At 43.9% G+C, this 21,185-nt stretch overlaps 1 protein-coding gene and 1 non-coding gene across 2 annotated transcripts; one reads left to right on the forward strand and one right to left on the reverse strand.

The window, feature by feature from the left end:
* Positions 1–5,363: 5,363 nt before the first annotated feature.
* Positions 5,364–14,519, reverse strand: SAP18 (Sin3A associated protein 18). Its single transcript, NM_001261034.1, is given in 4 exon segments — positions 5,364–7,229; positions 7,511–7,633; positions 14,035–14,144; positions 14,350–14,519. Coding segments are annotated over 4 exon segments (519 nt in total). The 5' UTR covers positions 14,479–14,519; the 3' UTR covers positions 5,364–7,072.
* A 559-nt stretch (positions 14,520–15,078) lies between these two features.
* On the forward strand, positions 15,079–15,150 carry LOC114673607 (small nucleolar RNA SNORD27). The gene has a single exon (XR_003724384.1). It is a non-coding gene; the product is annotated as a small nucleolar RNA SNORD27 (small nucleolar RNA).
* The last annotated feature ends 6,035 nt before the right edge of the window (positions 15,151–21,185 follow it).

Consider the following 21,185-nt stretch of genomic DNA (forward strand, 5'->3'; position numbering starts at 1 on the left):
TGAAATGTATACCAGCCTTTTACTGTGTACTGTGTGTATATGAATCCACAGAACCGGATGAGCTGCTTAGGGAGGGAATATATTCAAAGTATACCAAGGACCAAATCCTAGAGTTCTCCCAACTTTAGAGGATGGAAAAGGGCAAAGTCATCTAGCAAAGGAGACTGAGAGGAGGCCAGTGAAGTAGGAAGAAAGTATTTCAAGGAGAGTGACGATTCTGTCAGTACTGCTGAGAATTCAAGTAAAAAGAGGACTGAGAATTGACTGTTGGGTTTGGCAAAGTTGATGTTGACAACACTGATTAATTTTTATGGAGTGCTGGTACTAGAAGTCTGTAGTGAATGGAAGAGAAAACAGCTGAGGAGGTAAAACAGTGGCTTCAGACAGCTCTTTTGAGGAGTTTTGCTAAAGAAGGGAGGCAAGAGAACAGGCAGTAGCTAGAAGAGGTTATGTAGTGAAGAGGTTTTTTAAAGATGAGTGTATTAGTCTGTTCTCACACTGCTAATAAAGACACCCAAGACTGGGTAATTTATAAAGGAAAGGTTTAATGGACTCACAGTTCCACATGGCTGGGGAGGCCTCAGAATCATGGCAGAAGGCGAAGTGGGAAGCGAGACACGTCTTACATGGTGGCAGGCAAGAGGGCATGTGCAGGGGAACCCCCCTTTATAAAACCATCAGATCTTGGGAGACATACTCACTATCATGAGAACAGCATAGGAAAGACCCACACCCATGATTCAGTGACCTCCCACTGCATCCTTCCCACAACTTGTGGGAATTCTGGGAACTACAATTCAGGTGACATTTGGGTGAGGACACAGTCAAACCACATCAGTGGGCGATAAAGACTGTTAAGCATTTCTGATTGTCTGCAAGGGAGCACCACTTGTTTAGTGGTGGCCCCTCAGTTTGTCCAAATCATATTTCCTTAACCCTTACCACCTCCCTCCTATGACCCTAGTTTCTGTTTCTTAGAACTGATGCTTCCAGCTTGTCAAGCTTCAGACATTGGGATCTTTCAAGTGTGTCTTCCCACTGCTCTTAAAATGAAATCCAAGATCTTAATTTTGGCTTACATGGCCCTATGTGATTTGACCGCAGGTTGCTTCTCCCTCCTGCCCCTTGTGCTCCAGCCACACCACCCTCTTCCACTCCTCCGTTCTTCCTGCCCCCGGGCCTCACACAGGCTGCTCTCATCTTGGAATACTTTTTCCCACCCATTCTGCTAACACTCCCTCATCCTTAATTGGTGGATACTTGATGTTTTTGTCTGCCCCGCACTACTGCCCTTAAGAACTTACAGGCCAGCTCCAGGCTCAACCAAGCAGCATCACAACTTCTGACCACACCGGTCAACTCAGGTCAATGAAAGCCCATTCTGGGACTGGGGAAGTACTGGGAAAGAGCAGCACACTTCTGGAGATGCAGAGGTACAGCTGGAGCTGTGAAGGGAGGGCCGGCCTGAGTGGAGGAGCCCTTGCCACAGAGTTGAGGTGGTGGTGGAGCTCAAGGATCAGCTGGGCCTGAAGTAAGCTAGCTCCACCCTGGACTTTTCTGTTGATGCATAAACTCCTTGCCCTTGAGCTAGCTGGAGTTTTGTGTTACTTCAGACTTTGAGCCCTGGCTAATATGCTCTCCGATTAAGTATCATTTTATCAAAGACTTTACCTATCTTCCTGGTTTAAAAGAGATCTTCCCCCTTAGTTCTTTCTCAGCACCTTATTCTCATCTTTCATAGTATTTGGTAGAATTTAATAAATTCGATTTAATAAAATATTTGGGTATACATTTATTTAATATTTGTTTCCCCCACTGGACCACAAAAGCTCAATGAGGGCAAGGACCTTGTTTGCTTACTTTGTCCATTACCCAGGCACCTAGGTTTAAAAGGTTTATTGTGTGAATTAGTGATTACATTAAAGAGTTGAGATCTTACAATGCCAGGCATGGTTCTAAATGCTATACATTTATTAATGTGTGTAGTTAACTCTTTGAGGTAGGTACCCAGTTTTTCTTTTTTTTTTTTTTTTTTTCTTTTTTTTGAGACGGAGTCTCGCTCTGCCACCCAGGCTGGAGTGCAGTGGCCGGATCTCAGCTCACTGCAAGCTCCGCCTCCCGGGTTCACGCCATTCTCCTGCCTCAGCCTCCCGAGTAGCTGGGACTACAGGCGCCGCCACCTCGCCCGGCTAGTTTTTTGTAGTTTTTAGTAGAGACGGGGTTTCACAGTGTCAGCCAGGATGGTCTCGATCTCCTGACCTCGTGATCCGCCCGTCTCGGCCTCCCGAAGTGCTGGGATTACAGGCTTGAGCCACCGCGCCCGGCCGGTACCCAGTTTTTCAAATGAGGAAATTGAGGCTTTAATGATTAACTTTCCATGTCCAATTTCCCATCCCAGGTCTTGTTGGTTGCCAAGCCCTACAGAGGGTCTTTTAACATCTTTCTACCACTACCCTGATTCTCACCTAGATTATTACAATTCTTTAGAATTATCTGGAACCCCTGCCAAAGGTAAGTGCTTTACTGATTGTGAGTTCATCATTTCCTCTTGTTCGTGCTGTGCCCTTTACTGGAGTGTAGACCCCACTCCACTTGAAGGAGCTGAACAAGCTTAAATGCCATCTGTAGAAAACCTGCCATTATCCTACCACAGTTTCAGTAGCAATTCTTTCTTGTGACATTTTTCTGTCCACCTTTTATCAGTATTTGCACCTTTTCTTCCTTACTAGATTGTAAGATTTTGAGGAAGGATCCGTATCTGTGTCAAATCTTGGTATTGCCAGGTTCACAGCATCTGGTGCATAAAATAGGCACTCATCTAAAATTTTCAAGGATTTTTGAATATCCCTCAGGAGGTTCACTTCATTCTTTTTTTTTTTTTTTTTAACGTCTCCCTCTGTCGCCCAGGCTGGAGTGCAGTAGCGAGATCTTGGCTCACTGCGACCTCTGCCTCCCAGGTTCAAGCGATTCTCCTGCGTCAGCCTCCCAAGTAGCTAGGATTACAGGCGCCTGCTATCACATCTGGCTAGTTTTTGTATTTTTAGTAGAGACTAGGTTTCACCATGTTGATCAGGCTGGTCTCGAACTCCTGACCTCGTGATCTGCCCACCTCAGCCTCCCAAAGTGCTGAGATTACAGGCATGAGCCACCGTGCCTGGCCCACTTCATTCTTAAATTGCTCTAATTTCATCAAATATCAAATTCCATTAATTTTTTTTTTTTTTTTTTTTTTTTTTTTTTGAGACGGAGTCTCGCTCTGCCGCCCAGGCTGGAGTGCAGTGGCCAGATCTCGGCTCACTGCAAGCTCCACATCCCGGGTTCACGCCATTCTCCTGCCTCAGCCTCCTGAGTATCTGGGACTACAGGCGCCCGCCACCTCGCCCGGCTAGTTTTTTGTATTTTTTAGTAGAGACGGGGTTTCACCGTGTCAGCCAGGATGGTCTCGATCTCCTGACCTCATGATCCGCCCGTCTTGGCCTCCCAAAGTGCTGGGATTACAGGCTTGAGCCACCGCGCCCGGCCAATTTTTTTTTTTTTTAAGAGACAGAGTCTTGTTCTGTTGCCCAGGCTGGAGTGCATTGGTGCTAGCTTGGCTCACTGCAAGCTCCGCCTCCCGGGTTCACCCGCCATTCTCCTGCCTCAGCCTCCCAAGTAGCTGGAACTACAGGCGCCTGCCACCACGCCTGGCTAATTTTTGTATTTTTAGTAGACACAGGGTTTTGCTGTGTTGCCCAGGCTGGTTTTGAACTCCTGACCTCAGGTCATCTGCCCACCTCGGCCTCCCAAAGTGCTGAGATTACAAGTGTGAGCTACCGTACCTGGCCAAATTCTGGTTAAATTTTCTTGTGAGTTGGTTGTAACTGAGTTGACATAGTACCATGGGTAGAGCAAGAAATTCTAAACAGCTGAAGGCGCAAATTGAAGAGGCTAGAAATACCTTTTTCCTCTTTTTAAAATAGCTTACCTTTACTAAATATTCACTGCCCCCCAGGCTCTCCCCTAGTTTCACTGACTCCTCCCAAGTTTTATGAGGTAGGGATATCATTACACCTTCCTATAATAAAGTCTGCATTAACATTCCCAGGCTAAGGACTTTTGCTTATTACAAGTACTTTTTAGTATTAAAATTACTTTTATGTTTAGCTTATTTCCCCTAAGGATGTCTTATGGGGGAGAATCCATGATTTTGTCTTCACAGAATAGTTGCCTAGCCATGATTAATCCTTTCTAACACAATAAACATAACTTCCTTCAAGCTTGTGCCTTGCAGACTCCAGGAAATCAGTTATTTGCAAAAGCAACCTATATTTAACTAATAGAAGACAAACCAGAACAGGCAGACATCTGGCTGCTCTTAACACATTCAAAGTGGAAACTATGACCATGTCATTTTTTTTTTAAGAGAGGCATTTTGAGTTTGTATAAAAACTGAATAGAAGAGGTCTACTTTAGATAACTAGGCAAAACTTGCTAATTGTAGGGGATAACATCACTGCAATAATAGTGTGTCAGTGTAGTGTGGGTGGATGTCAGACTATAAGAAACTGAATATGAAAGAACATTATTTCTGGAAATGTTTCAACTAGTCCTCTATTTTTGGCTACCTAGGTCCAATGACGCATTTTTGAGCTGTTAAAGTAGCCCCTCCATCTGGGCCTCATTGTCACCTATAAATGGCCACTATAGTCACAGTATCTCAGTTGTGGTTACATGAGAATGCTGGTAAAGTTGTTCCTCAGCACAGTATCAGTGTTCCTTACTTATGGGGTCATGTCTGGATAAACTCATCATGAGTTGAAAATACCCTGTCAGAAGTGCCCTTTCTACTTAAAATGTGTTCAGTTCACATTGGTTTTATCGGGATGTAGCCCCATAATAAGCTGAGGACCGTAGTGAATGGCTTATCACTTATGCTCCATCGCAAAACTGAAAAATCTGAAGTTCAACTATCATAACTTGGGAGCCATCTGTGTTTGGCGCAAGTAAACACTTAAATCATAGTTATAAACTTGATTTAGTGTTGCCTTCTCTGTTTCACAAAAACAAGTCTGAAATGCGTTTAATTGAACAAGAAAGAGGTATATCGAGTTCAGCTTTTTATTTAGTATGTTCAATTTTGGAGAATCTTAAACCTAGCCTAATGTTTCTTTCTACCCGCATTCACACCTGCCTCTCATATGCATAAAACCGATACCTAAAGCATTACCTGAGTCAATGATCAGCTGGGCATAACCATCCCAGTTTTTGTATACCGTGAAAAAAAAGACATAGGCAATGTCATGTACTGTAACACATATTCCAGACGGAAAACGTCAATTCCAAAATACCTATGAGCCAATGAGGCAACCAGGGCAGACGCTGAAGAACCGAGCAAGACGCTGTCATGACGACTATTTCTATTTTATATGTGGGGAAACAGCTCAGTTATTAAAGCCACACTTACCTACCAAAGCCTGAGGTAAACAAGTCTTTTGATTCTTAGCATTATATTCAATAAATTCTACTAGGTATTCTCTAACTGTACTTTTAATGGAATATTGAAATCTTTAAAGGAAACATTCCATGTTGGAACCAAGCAAAGGGTGGAATTTGACAAACCAGCTCAACCACTTTGGCTTACAAAGTCCTTTATTTAGTTCCTACCCTCTTCATCTGCATAGTAAATCATAGGGTTCTTCCCCCCACGAATAGGAAGTTAATCATGGCTATTCTCCAAAAAGCTAGTGTAAATTAACTTTATCTGAATGAATAAACAACCTAAAGGTTTGGGGTAAACCACAGCACAGAAGAGGCATCAGATCTAGGCTCCAGGTTGGTCTCTGCCACTAACAGGGACACCAATTCCACAGAATCGTTAGATTTTAAATGGCTGTTTTTCTATGTACCAGATAAAACTAGTGCAATTTAATTGCTGCCAGTACTTTTTTTTTTTAATTTTGGGATATACATTTTCACTTGGCTACTGTAACAAACTAAAGGGAATTTACAGTACACTGTCATACTGTTCATAAACTTCAAAATGAGAATAGTGCCATGGAAGAGTTCCAGTTTTAACACCACTTTACAGCCGATAACCAGTATTTATTGTTTTCTCATTTGCCAGGCACTATTCTTAGCTCTTTTAAAATATTCAACCTTGACAATCCTATAGGCCATTATCTCTATTTTACAAAATGAAGATTCAAATAATTTATCCAAGGTTGCAGAGCCACTGCTGCAATCAGGATTTAAACGTTTTGCTGCACTGGTCTGCATCATTGCTTTACTGCCTCTCTAATCAGATGCACGCCAGTACCTACCACACAAGAGGGTGCGTGAATACCTCCTACTCATTCAACCTGACCTTGTCCTTGGCTCTTCTCCCTCAGTCTTTAAGATTTTTCCTTCACCCCTCCCTCCATTTGCAGATCTCCAAGGTAAACCTTTCTACCTCTACTGAAACCCTTGTTTCCTCTGAACTGGTTCCAGCCTTTAAAATGCCCTATTCCCCACATTAAAAATATAAGTCCTCATTGTGGTGCCAGTTCTTCAACCTTTTATGTCATGGTACCCTGATCAAGGCAGCGCCATCTCTTCCAACACAGCTTCAACTTGCCTCAGCTTATACTATTCCAAACTGCCTCTGCTGCCACTTGAGCTCAATCTCACATGTCCTTTCCAACTGCTTACAGCAGTCTACACCACAAACTCATGTTTGATTTCATACAATCCCGTGGCTTTCTTGTTCTGCCCCTTTGGGGTTAACCATACCCTCCTCCACCACTTAGTATAAACCCTGTTCCCAGGCCTCCATTAACTTTCACACTCAGGCTGATTACACACATATATTTAACAGTACAGTTTTACACAGAATGCTAAGAGCACTTTTCTTCATATTTTACAGAAGGGCTTGAAACATACAGACTTTCTATTAGTGATCATACAATAGCACATCCGAATCTAATTCCTAAATAGATGATGCATTATAATTTTAGAATTTAAAGGCTTAATGGCAATAATCAGGGGAGGAAAAAGAGTAAGTTTATTTTACATAACTGACGGAAAAATAAATTCAAGAAATTGTAAATAGAATTTAATATGGTCTCATGCGCCCTGAAGGAGGTGGTGCCCGATTTGGAGGGGTAATTGCTATGTCCAAGTAATCTCCTATCTGGAACTTCTGCGACTGCAGGGTCATGGAATCATCAGTCCCCTTTCTGCCAGACATGGTGCTGCCAATCTCCTTAACTCTGCAAGAAGAAAAATCAACTGTTAATGGATCAAAACCAGTAAATCCCAGCATGTGCTACGAAGTGAGTCCCAGCATGTGCTACAAAGTGAATCCGGCACCAGATCTGCTCCATCTCTTTATAACACGGCTCCAAAACTTAAGGACTTTATTAAGCCAAACCAGATCTGAGTATAAACTCTATTCTCCCACTAATAAGACTCACTGAAGGAGTGATTTCTATCAGTTAAAACATACTAAAAACAAAGATATTACAGGACTTAAAAATGAGAAGTTACTTACCTATAGCCGGGTCTTTTAACATCAGTAAAAACAATTGCAAAATTGAAGTGAGTGCCCTTCTTTCTAGCTTCTGGGTAGACTTCTTTTACTAAGCTTGTCAGTTCTTTCAAGGTTGCATCCATCCTGGATTTTTTTAAAAACAGATATTTACATTTGTTTAATCAGCAATATTATTAAAAGGATACTGACAATGCATTAATCACATATATGAGTTGTGACTTACGTTAGAAACTACCAGGGTCTTATACTAGAGTTTACTTTTAAAGCAGCTACAAATACTATTTGCCTCCAAAAACTCCGTGTACCAGCCTTACTGCTGGAAATTTCAATTAATTAGACTCAGTGCTAAAAGGGACTTCAGAGATTCCATATGCCATCTTCTGTTGCTACACAACACCTTATGGCCCAGTGATTTACCTAAGGATAACTAGTCCAAATAAATCCAAATATGCAAAATACATGTATTCCATTAGTTCTAAGACATGTACTCTTCCACATTTTAGCATCTCTGAAATTGGAGTGTATCTTAGAATCAATGTACTAGGAAAGCATTTTCATACTGACATGTTTTGTTTTTGAGAGTCTCGTTCTGTCGCCCAGGCTGCAGTGCAGTGGCATGACCTTGGCTCACTGCAACTCCGCCTCCCAGGTTCAAGCAATTCTCCTGCCTCAGCCTCCTGAGTAGCTGGGATGACAGGTGCCCGCCACCACACCCAGGTAATTTTTGTATTTTTAGTAGAGACAGGGTTTCACCATGTTGGCCATGCTGGTCTTGAACTCCTGACTTCAAGTGATCCACCCACCTTGGACTCCCAAAGTGCTGGGACTGATTACAAGCGTGAGCCACTGTGCCCAGCCAGATGTGTTTCTTCTTTCTTAGATGGAATCTTAAGTTTTACAACAGATAAGAGTCCTAGAGCCAATGAAATATACAAAATTTTCTTAGGATGAAGCACAGGCTCTTGTCACAATAAAGTTTCTTACCCTGCAAATATTGATTTGAATGCAACTTTCATATAGTCCCCTGAGCTAATAGGACACAATCTGAAAAAATATTTTAAAATATAAGCTTTTTTTTTTTTTTTTGAGACGGAGTCTTGCTCTGTCGCCCAGGCTGGAGTGCAGTGGCCGGATCTCAGCTCACTGCAAGCTCCGCCTCCCGGGTTTACGCCATTCTCCTGCCTCAGCCTCCCGAGTAGCCGGGACTACAGGCGTCCGCCACCTTGCCTGGCTAGTTTTTTGTATTTTTTAGTAGAGACGGGGTTTCACCGTGGTCTCGATCTCCTGACCTCGTGATCCACCTGTCTCGGCCTCCCAAAGTGCTGGGATGACAGGCTTGAGCCACCGCGCCCGGCCAATATAAGCATCTTAGAAATAACCTAGTATACATTTTTTTGAGGCGCGGTGGCTCATGCCTGTCATTCCAGCACTTTGGCAAGCCAAGGCGGGTGGATCACCTGAGGCCAGGAGCTCAAGTTTGAGACCAGCCTGGCCAACATGGTGAAACCCCGTTTCTACTAAAAGTACAAAAATTAGCCAGGCATGGTGGCACACATCTGTAGCCTATAATCCCAGCTACTCGAGAGGCTGAGGCAAGAGAATCGCCTGACCTGGGAGGCAAAGGCTGCAGTGAGCCAAGATTGTGCCACTGTACTCCAGCCTGGGCAACAGAGTGAGACTGTCTCAAAAACAAAAACAAAAAAATCTGAGGTCACACTGGTTTATCTGTCTCAGAGGTGAGTTTTTTTTTTTAACCTGATATTTTGATGTTATTCTGTATCAGTTACAGGTTGAGTATCCCTTACCCAAAATACATGGGACTGGAAATGCTTTGAGTTTTTTCAGATTTTAGAATTTCTGCAGATACGTAAGGTATCTTGGGGTTGTGACCCCAGTTTAAATAAGAAACTCATTTATGTTTCAAACATACCTTATACACAGCCAGAATATAATTTTATACATCATTTTAAGTAATTTCGTGCATGAAAGGAAGTTTGGTGCACGCCTGTAATCCTAGCTACTCAGGAGGCTGAGGCAGGAGAATCGCTTGAACCTGGGAGGCAGAAGTTGCAGTGAGCCAAGATTGCGCCACTGCACTCCAGCCTGGGCGACAGAGCAAGACTCTCTCAAAAAAAAGAAGTTTGTGTCGGCCGGGCGCGGTGGCTCAAGCCTGTAATCCCAGCACTTTGGGAGGCCGAGACGGGCGGATCACGAGGTCAGGAGTTCGAGACCATCCTGGCTAACACGGTGAAACCCCGTCTCTACTAAAAAATACAAAAATCTAGCCGGGCGAGGTGGCGGACGCCTGTAGTCCCGGCTACTCAGGAGGCTGAGGCAGGAGAATGGCGTAAAAACCCGGGAGGCAGAGCTTGCAGTGAGCTGAGATCCGGCCACTGCACTCCAGCCTGGGAGACACAGTGAGACTCCGTCTCAAAAAAAAAAAAAAAAAAAAAGAAGAAGTTTGTGTCAAGAACTTATGTGTGCAATTTTCCACCGGTGTCATGTCAGCTCTCAAAGTTTCAGATTTTGCAGCATTTCAGATTTTGGACTTGCGATGCTCAATCTATATTCTGATACAGAGTACATACTTACGATGATATACACCAGAAAGAATTTTTTCCTTCTAAAAATATTTTCAATATTGTCTTGCTCTTAATGAGTTTGGGGGATTTATATCACACCTTTTATCAGTTCTGACAGTGTGAAACCTACACAAGCTTCCCACCTTCTAAGGACTAACTTTCCAGACCAACAATTGGAGTGCCAAGTGTTGCTTTTTCATCACTAGTCAGGAGCTTGAGGACAGGGTGGGGTTCAGTACTTGTGTCAGCTTGACGAAGCTACAGGCCCCAGATACTCAACCGAACACTAACGTAGGTATTGCTGTGAGATACTTTATTGATGTGATTAAAGTCAACAACCAATTGACCTTAAATTCAACGGTCTATCCTATATAATCTGGGTAGGCCTGATTCTATTAGTTGAAAGGCCCTAAGAGCAGCCTTTCCTTCCTGAGAACCTACCCTACAGATTTGACAATTAAGTGCCTAGACAGCCCCCACAATCACATAGGCCAATTCTTTGCAATAAAACTCTTTTTTTTGGGGAGGGGGGGATGGAGTCTCGCTCTGTCGCCCAGACTAGAGGCAGTGGCGCCGATCTCGGCTCACTGCAATTCAAGCAATTCTCCTGCCTCAGCCTCCCACATAGTTGGAATTACAGGCGCCTGCCACCACACTTGGCTAATTTTTGTATTTTTAGTAGAGACAGGGTTTTGCCATGTTGGCCAGGCTGGTCTCCAACTCCTGACCTCATGATCTGCCCACCTCTGCCTTCCAAACTGCTGGGATTACAGGTGTGAGCCACCATGCCCAGCAGAAATAAATCTCTTAACACATCTCTCCCAATTCTGTTTTTCTGGCTGAGCCATGACTGACTTTGGGGGGCACAGCCTGCCTCCACTGGGCTCCTCTGGAATCCCACTCCTTTTTCCATAGCTTGTCTTGGGGCTGCCTACTTTAACCTCACAGTCTACTTCTATTGAGAATTTCCAACATATGTTAACTAATTTTCCCTCATTACTATTTCTGGGAGTGAGGGCAGGCCTTTGCATTACCCCCATTACCAATCATCCAGTCTCAGAATCTCTGGCCACCATTTTGAGATATAACTTAAGGTGGTTCCTTCTTTGTTTGGTTGCAATTTATGGACAGGTAGTTCAGGACAGGATTTTTTTTGTAATTTTTTTTTCTTGATTCAGAGGAGGTGGTCTGTGGAACAACCTCACCCTGCCATCTTAACCCTAAAAATCACTCTATTCATCCGCTTTCCCTGATAAAAGGACTACAGGGAGGAGCAGTACCTTCTTGACTTTATACCCTCAGAATCTAAGCACACACAGCACCCGGCAAATAGGAACTCTTATTTGTTGGAAGAAACACACTTCAATTTCTGAAAAGAGATTTTCATGAAGTCATTATTCAACAGTTCTTCCATATAAGCTAAATCAAACTTCCTGGAACACTTACCCTTGAGTGATGCTTAAATACAAGTATCATACTACTACATAAATTTAACAAGCACTTCCAAATAAGATAAGTAAGGTCCCGATATTCAAGGGATTAGCTCTAGTGTACAGGGCTTAAACAGTTTTAAATTATACACATTCTGGGGAATATAAAATAGTGCAACTGCTGTGAAAAAGTTTGATGGTTCCTCAAAACTTAAACAAAATTAACATATGACCCAGTAATCCACTCCTAGGTACATACCCAAAATAACTGAAAGCAGGGACACAAACACATTTGTATGCCAATGTTCACAGCAGCATTATTCACAATGGCAAAAAAGATGAAACAATCCAAGTGTCCATCAATAGATGAGTACATGTGATGCACACATACAATGAAATATTATTCAGTCTTGACAAGGCTGAATGGATGCTACAACATCAACCACGAAAACACCATGAAATAAGCCAGTCACAAAATGACAAACACTGTAACGAGTTCACTGAAATGAAATATCCAGAATAGACAAATTCATATATAGACAGATAATACATTAGAAGCTACCAGGGGATGGGGCGGGGGAGGAATGGGAAATTATTTTTTAATAGGCACGGTGTGTCCTTAAAAGGTTACCAGCACACTGGGCATGGTGGTGTGTGCCTGTAGTCCCAGCTGGTTGAGCCAAGGAGCTCAAATCCAGCTTGGAAAACAGTGCAAGACTCCATCTCTTTAAAAATTAAAACAAGGCAGGATGGCGTACAGGCTTTCTGTTGGAGGGAGGGATAAAAACTTGTAGAAATAGTGGTTGCACAACAATTTGAATGCTATTAATGCCAACAAATTATACACTTAAAAACAGTTAATGACCATGCACGCTGGCTCACGCCTGTAATCCTACACCACTTTGGGAGGCCGAGGCGGGCGGATCGCTTGAAGTCAGGAGTTCCAGACCAGCCTGGCCAACATGGTGAAACCCTGTCTCTACTAGAAATACAAAAATTAGCCAGGTGTGGCGGTGGGCGCCTGTAATCCCAACTACTGGGGAGGCTGAGGCATGAGAATCCCTTGAACCCGGGAGGCAGAGGTTGCAGTGAGCCGAGATGGGCGCCACTGCACTCCAGCCTGGGCGACAGAGTGAGACTCAAGAAATAAGAAATGGTTAACATGGCAAATTTTGTTACATATGCACACACATATGTATTTTGAGACGGAATCTCGCTCTGTCGCCCAGGCTGGAGTACAGTGGCGCGACCTCAGCTCACTGCAACCTCCACTTCCCAAGTTCAAGTGATCCTCCTGCCTCAGTCTCCCAAGTAGCTGCGATTACAATTCTATGCCACCACACAAGGCTAATTTTTGCATTTTTAGTAGACACAGGGTTTCATTATGCCGACCAGACTGGTCTCAAACTCCTGACCTAAAGTGATCCGCCAGCCTCAGTTTCCCAAAGTGCTGGGATTGCAGGCATGAGCCACCGTGCATGGCTTGTTATATAACTTTTTATCGCAATAAAAAATTTATTTTAAGCCAGGCGCGGTAGCTCACACACCTGTAATCCCAGCACTTTGGGAGGCCGAGGCAGGCAGACAACCTGAGTTCAGGAGTTCGAGACCAGCCTGGTCAATATGGTGAAACCTCATCTCTACTAAAAATACAAAAATTAGCCAGGCGTGGTGGTGGGCACCTGTAATCCCACCTACTGGGGAGGCTGAGGCAGGAGAATGGCGTGAACACGGGAGGCGGAGCCTGCAGTGAGTGGAGATGGCGCCACTGCACTCCAGCCTGGGCGAGAGCAAGACTCCGTCTGAAAATATATATATATATACACACACACACATATATATATAGCATATACATATATTTTTCAGTTACACACCTTTTACTTATATTAAAAACCCATTATGGTGTCAATCCAAGGAGTTATGTGCAGCGCTAAAGACAAGCCGGCAGTAGTTTGTAGGGAGATACACCCAAGAGATGAACACTCAGGAACCATCTTCACTAAACACACACCAAAAGCTCTTCCATCAACCCTTAGATAATAACTCGGGTTTTGGTAGTTTATTTTTCACTTTTGGTGCTTTGGTACCTAAGGCTTAATATTACGTGGAAATGCTCTTTGAGAATAACAAACACCACTCGACAGCATCACTCTCCCTTACCATGCTGTCCTAGTGCAATTTATTTGACCATGAGTCCCTTTAGGGCGGATACTACAACTTAATCATCTACCTATCACTTTTGTACCTAGCAGCCATAACAGTGCTAAATCTTGGGTCTGTGCATTCTTAACCGCCCAAAAGTTGCAACATTAATCACAAAAGCGTTACAATAAAGGCAAATCTCCTTTCACCTAACAACAAAAACTTCTAACTTCCCGAAAGTTGAGCCTGAAGACCCCAAGTGGAGGAATGAAATTTAAATCAAGGAGAATAACTCTCTACACTGGCAAAGGCAATTAACTGTTGTTCCAGGTTCCCGGCCCGGGTCCGAGCCCGCCCCCGCCCTCCTCACCAAGTGTAGATCTGCAACTCGCTGGACGGTACATTTCCCCGGGAGAACTCGTCCATTCGGTGGTGGCGGCCGTTATTGGTGGTGAAGACCCGCAGCAACAGTGGGCATGTCTGAGGGCGAGAGAAAAACGGAACGGCAGAAGTTAAAGACACCAGCTGCGAGCCCGGACCTCACCTCTCTTCCCGAGGCGTTGCGGCCTCCGAGCCGTCCGGATACCAAAAACACCGTCTCCTCCCGCACACAGGCCGCGCCTCTGCACCCTGCCGGGCCCACCCCCAATCTCTTCCCGGACCCCAAAGCGGAGGGGACCTTCACCTTCTCGCGGTCGATTGGCTTCTCTGGCTCCTTCTTAATTTCCTCCTGGGTAACGCGCGACTCCACCGCCATCTTCCTCCTACGGCCCGCTAGACGCTCGCCCTGACCTCCGACCCCTGCAGCGAGCATGAGCACGAAGTCTCTCGCGAGGAGAAGCTCGACACTTTATAGTCGGGCAGTGGCTGGGCGGGGCGTATCCTGACGCAGGCGCACTTCCGTTCGTGGCGTGCGAGCCGGGCGCGCCTGCGTGTTGCGACTTCGGGAAAAGGTGGGTGCTGGCCTCAGTGGGGAGGAGCGGTTTAGCCTCCGTCGCCTGGCAGTTGGTTGCCGGGGTGTTTTTTTTTTCCCTTAAATATTCACAGGCGAAATAAGCTTAAGGTGGCGTTTTCACTCGTAATGACGAAAACCTTATTGGACACAAAACGTTCCTTTATTAGCAAAATATAGATCTTTCTGATAAAAGAACAGGTCCGCCATACCCGCCCCTGAGGTAAGCCGGAAGAGGCGTCGCCAGCGTACGTGGTCATGGAGCGATCCTTCCAGCCACATACACGGCGGCTTAGAGACCGGAATGCGAGCAGGAAACCCGGAACTTGTAGGAAATAACGTTCTAGAATATCTTCAGGACCTATGGATGGGAATATATGATAGAAAAAACTAACGAGAAGCAATTGATTTGACTGGGTTAGGACAAAAATAATCTGACCTTCAAAACTCCGTGATGAACAAACTCCATGATGAACCCAAAATGCCAAGTATATGACTGAACTTAAAAGTGATATCATCTTACGACTGAAAAGTGGGAAAAAAAAATACATCATAAGAGAGAAAAAAGCCACAGAGTGGGAGAAATTTGTTACACATATGATTGACAAAGGCAATTATCCAGAATATATAGGATGTAAACAGACAACCCAATCGAAAAATGGATAAAATTACTGAACAGGTGCTTTGGAAATGACAAAATCCAGAGAGGCAACAAACATGTAAGGTGAGCAAGCGCATTACAAATCAGGGAAATGCATTAAAACCATGATTAGTTTCAATTGACTGGTTTTTAAGCCACACCCACTAGATTGGCAAAAATTAGGAACTCTGGCCAGGCGTGGTGGTGGCTCACGCCTGTAATCCCAGCGTTTTGGAAGGATGAGGCAGGCGGATCACCTGACCTCCTGACTCCCGACTTGAGGTCAGGAGTTTGAAACAAGCCTGGCCAACACGATGAGGCTCCGGCTCCACTAAAAATACAAATAAAAATAAAAATAAAAACGGCCGGGCGCGGTGGCTCATGGCTGTAATCCCAGCACTTTGGGAAGCCGAGGCGGGCGGATCACGAGGTCAGGAGATCCAGACCATACTGGCTAACACGGTGAAACCCTGTCTCTACTAAAAATACAAAAAAAAAAAAAAAAATTAGCCAGGCATGGTGGCGGGGGCCTGTAGTCCCACCTACTCCAGAGGCTGAGGCAGGAGAATGGTGTGAACCTGGGAGGCGGGAGGCGGAGGTTGCAGTGGGCCAAGATCGCGCAGCTGCACTCCAGCCTGGGCTACAGAGCGAGACTCCGTCTCAATAAATAAATAAATAAATAAATAAATAAATAAGCCAAGAGTGGTGACGAGCGCCTGTGATCCCAGCTACTGGGAAGGCGGAGGCAGGAGAATTGCTTGAACTGGGAAGGCGGAAGTTACAGGTTACAGTGAGTGGAGATTGTGCCACTGCAGTCCAGCAACCTGGCCACAGAGTAAGACTCCATCTCAAAAAAAAAAAAAAAAAAAAAAAAAAAAATACGGCTGGGCACACTGGCTCACCCCAGTAATCCTAGCACTTTGGGAGGCCAAGACAGGTGGATCACTTGAAGTCAGGAGTTCGAGACCAGCCTAACCAACATGGTGAAGCCCTGTCTCTACTAAAAAATACTAACCATTCATGTCGCAAGCCTGTAATCCCAGCTACTTGGGAGGCTGAGGCAGGAGAATTGCTTGAACCCGGAGGCGGAGGCTGCAGTGAGCCAAGATCACGCCATTGTACTCCAGTCTGGGCAACAATAGCAAAACTCCATCTTAAACAAAAAATCTAGGAACTCTGACAGTAGCAAGTGTTTGTAGGCTACTGGGAATTCTGATATACTGCTGGTAAGAATGTAAACTAGAACACCTAGCTTTGGAAAGTAGTACCTACCCTAGAGAAAATCTTGCTCAAGTGTATCCAGAGACATTACAAGAATGTTCTTAGCTATAACAAAAAGCTGGAAACAGCCCAAGTGTCCATCAACAGTAGGACACTTGAGTGAATTATGTTGTACTAGACAGCAATAACACTAACAATCAACAATGGGATACTATAAAGCAACACAAATTTACAAATTACAGTCATATGAAACAATGTGAATCTCACAAACATGATGGTAAGTATAAGAAACAAAAGACAAAAACTTATTTACTGTGTGAATTCATTTTCTAAACATTCAAAAGCAGGCAATACTAAAATATATTGTTCAGGAGAATTCCCAGGTGACAAAATTATAAAGAAAATGGAGAAGTAATTATAATTAACAAAAAGTCTGAGTAGTAATGACCTCTGAGTATAGAAGGGAATTGTAATAAGGCAGGGGGAAATGGAATGCTTCTAGAGTGTTGACACGTTCAATTTTTTTTTTAACCTGGCTGGTGGTTACATAGCTGTTTGAATTACAATACTTTTTTTTTTTTTTTTTTTTTTTGAGACAGTCGCACTCTGTCGCCAGGCTGGAGTGCAGTGCAGTGGCACAATCTCGGCTCACTGCAACCTCTATCTCCTGGGTTCAAACAATTCTCTGCCTCAGCCTCCCCAGTAGCTGGGATTACAGGCGCCCACTACCATGCCCAGCTAATTTTTTTGTATTTTTAGTAGAGATGGGGTTTCACTCTCTTGGCCAGGCTGGTATTGAACTCCTGACCTCGTGATCCACCTGCCTCAGCCTCCCAAAGTGCTGGGATTACAGGCATGAGCCACCACGCCCGGCCTGAATTAAAATTACTCTTTAAAAGAGTACAATTATGTTATTATTATTGAAATGGTCTTGCTCTGTCACCCAGGTTGGAGTCCAGTGATGCAATCATGACTCACTGCAGCCTTGACTTCCCGGCTCCAGCGATCCTCCCACCTCAGCCTCCTGGGTAGCTGGGACCGTGTAGCTGGGAACACAGGCGCAAGCCACCATGCCGGGCTAATTTTTCTAATTTTTGCAGAGATAGAGTTTCGCCATTTTGGGCAGGCTGGTCTCAAACTCCTGACCTCAAGCTATCCACCCTCTTCAGCCTCCCAAAGTGCTGGGATTACAGGGAAGAGCCACCGTGCCCAACCCCATTTATTTTTTATGCACCCTTCTGTACTAATGCTATACCTTGCTATTTTAAAAATACATAATTCAACAGAAAAAATGACAAAAGACATGGATGGGCCAGGAGCAGTGGCTCACGCCTGTAATCTCAGCACTTTGGGAGGCCGAGGTGGGTGGATGGCTTGAGGTCAGGAGTTTGAGACCAGCCTGGCCAGCATGGGAAAACCCTCTCTACTAAAAATACAAAAACTGGCTAGGTGTGTTGGCAGGCGCCTGTAATCCCAGCTACTCTGGAGGCTGAGGCAGGAGAATCGCTTGAACCCGGGAAGCGGAGGTTGCAGTGAGCCAAGATCTTGCCACTGCACTCCAGCCTTTGCAACAGAGCTATACACCATCTCAAAACAAAACAAACAAACAAAAAAAGGGCATTTCATAGAAGATTAAATAAAGGTAAACATATGAAGATACCCGACTTCAAGAATAGTCATAGAAATGTAAAGTTAAACACAGATAACATTTTACTCTATTAGATTAACCAAAATGTGAAAGTCTGACAACTTAAGTGCTCGCAAGGATATGGAGAAAAGGGAAATCTTATAGATTGCTCTCTTTCACTTTAGAAAACTGATTGGCATCACCTAGAAAGATTCAGTATGTGTACAGCTTAAGACTCAGCTATTCTGGCCGGGCGCGGTGGCTCACGCCTGTAATCCCAGCATTTTGAGAGGCCGAAGTGGGCAGGTCACCTGAGGTTGGGAGTTCAAGACCAGCCTGACCAACATGGAGAAACCCCATCTCTACTAAAAATACAAAATTAGCCAGGGGTGGTGGTACATGCCTGTAATCCCAGCTACTTGGGAGGCTGAGGCAGGAGAATTGATTGAATCTGGGAGGTGGAGGTTGCAGTGAACCCAGATTGCGCTATTGCACTCCAGCCTGGGCAACAAGAGTGAAACTCCGTCTCAAGACAAAAAAAAAAAAAAAAAAAAAAAGACTCAGCTATTCTATGCCTTAATGTGTAACTCATAAAAACTGTTGGCAATGAGCACAAGGCAACAGTTTGAATAATATTATAACGTGTTTATTCATAATAACTAGAAACAATTCAACTGTCTACCTAGAGTATAGTCATAAAATGGAATACTATAAAGACTTGAAAGTAAATGAATGGAATTTTTTTTAATTTTTAAATTTTTTATTATTATTTTTTTGAGACGGAGTCTCACTCTGTCCCCAGGCTGGAGCACAGTGGCGCTATCTCAGGTCATTGCAATATCCGCCTTCCAGGTTCAAGCAATTCTCCTGCCTCAGACTCCAGAGTACCTGGGACTACAGGCGCGCACCACCATGCCCAGCTAATTTTTGTATTTTTAGTAGAGACGGGGTTTCACCATGTTGGCCAGGATAGTCTCGATCTCCTGACCTCGTGATCCGCTCACCTCAGCCTCCCAGTGCTGGGATTAAGGGCATGAGCCACTGTGCCCGGCCTTCTTTTTTCTAAAAGTACAAGCAGCAAGTCACAGAATACATACCATAGGATTCAACTGATGCAATTTATTCAATTTCGGGGAAAAATAGGAACCCCTCACCTAAAAATACTGTTTAGGGAAACAAACATGACTAGTAAAACTACAAAGAGAAGCAGGAGGAAACAAACACTAAATTCAGTTTAATGTTTTCTCTGAGGGTAAGCTTGGGTGATGCAATTTATGAAGGGCATCCAGGGCTTCTAAGATACTGATAATATACTCTTTCTCACTAGGAGGGGTGTGGTTTTTTTAATTTACAAGATGTAGCTGTACATCTTAGAAACTCTTTTGTATGTGTGATTTAGATTACTCTTTTAAAATATTGTTAGTTAGGTGCTTATTTACTTTTGAGACAGGGTCTGGCTCTGCTGCCCAGGCTGGAATGCATTGGCATAATCTCAGTCTCAGCTCACTGCAGCCTCCCCTTCCTGGACTCAAGCAATCCTCCCACCTCAGCCTCCCATGTGACTGGGACCACAGACCACACCACCCGCCTGGCTAATTTTTTCTAGAAATGGGGTTTTGCCGTGTTGCCCGACTTGTCTCAAATTCCTGAGCTTGGCAGGGTGCAGTGGCTCACGCTTGTAATCCCAGCACTTTCAGAGGCCGAGGCGGGCGGATCACCAGGTCAGAAAATCGAGACCATCCTGACTAACACAGTGAAACCCCATCTCTACTAAAAATACAAAAAATTAGCTGGGCGTGGTGGCGGGCGCTTGTAGTACCAGCTACTTGGGAGGCTGAGGCAGGAGGATGGCTTGAACCGGGGAGGCAGAACTTGCAGTGAGCCGACATGGTGCCACTGCACTCCAGCCTGGGTGACAGAGAGAGATTCCGTCTTAAAAAAAGAAAAAAAAAATTCCTGGCCTCAAGCAATTCACCGCCTCGGCCTCCCAAAGTGCTGAGGTTACGAGCGTGAGTAACCGCATCCAGCCATAAAAAAGTTATTTTTTCATTGTGCCTAGAGTAGGCATGCATGCAGAATTGCATGCAGGCGATGTTTGTTTTTTCAAAAAGATATTTAAATTTTCTCCCCAGTTCTATGATTCTAGTATATCCTTTCAAAAAATTTATTTTTCTGAATAAAGAAGAATTCTAGGATGATTCCACTATTGTATTTTTTTCAAAACCTCCATAATATAATGCAGACACATGAGGGCACTCTAATCAATCCATTAAAGGGAAAACACTGAAACTATGAAAATGAAGAACTTCACAACCTTTTATTGGTGATACTGGGGAGGGTTCATTTCTTAGATATTAGCTCCCATTTTGGGACCTTTCCAAACAACCAGCTGTCATCAAAATGAAACTTTCCGACACCTTGAGACAGTAGAAGGGCAGCTATATTTTAGAATACTTGGAATACCTTTTCAGCAGCCCTCATTCTACCTCCATGGCCTTGTAAGACCAGCTCTGAATTGGTCTGAAATTGTAATATTTAAGGCTATGCATCTTTCCTTTCTTTCTTTTTAGAAGTTACATGGACAAGTATTACACTTCTAAGTAATATACCCACGGGAATTGAAAGCAGGGACTCAGATATTTGTACACCAGTGTTCATAGCAGCATTATTCACAGTAGCCAAAAGGTAGAAACAATCTGAATGTCCATCAACTGACGGAAAGATATACATACAATGGAATATTCAGCTTTCGAAAGGAATAAAATTCTGACCCGTTACAACATGGATGAACGTAGAAAACATTATGCTAAGTGAAAAAAGCCAGACACAAAAGAACAAACATTGTGTGATGTCATTTATAAGAGGCACATAGAATGAACAGGCAAATTTATAGGCAGAAAGTATAAGAGAGGCTACCAGGGTCTGGTGGGTACATGGGGAGTGGGAAGTTATTGCTTAATGGGTACAGAGTTTCTGTCTGAGATTATGAAAAAATTCTGGATATGAATGGGGGGATGGTTGCACAACACTGTGAAGATACTTAAAGTCACTGAATTGTACACCTAAAAATTGTTAAAATAA

The sequence above is a fragment of the Macaca mulatta genome, chromosome 17, assembly GCF_049350105.2.
Source record: "Macaca mulatta isolate MMU2019108-1 chromosome 17, T2T-MMU8v2.0, whole genome shotgun sequence".
NCBI lineage: Eukaryota > Metazoa > Chordata > Mammalia > Primates > Cercopithecidae > Macaca > Macaca mulatta.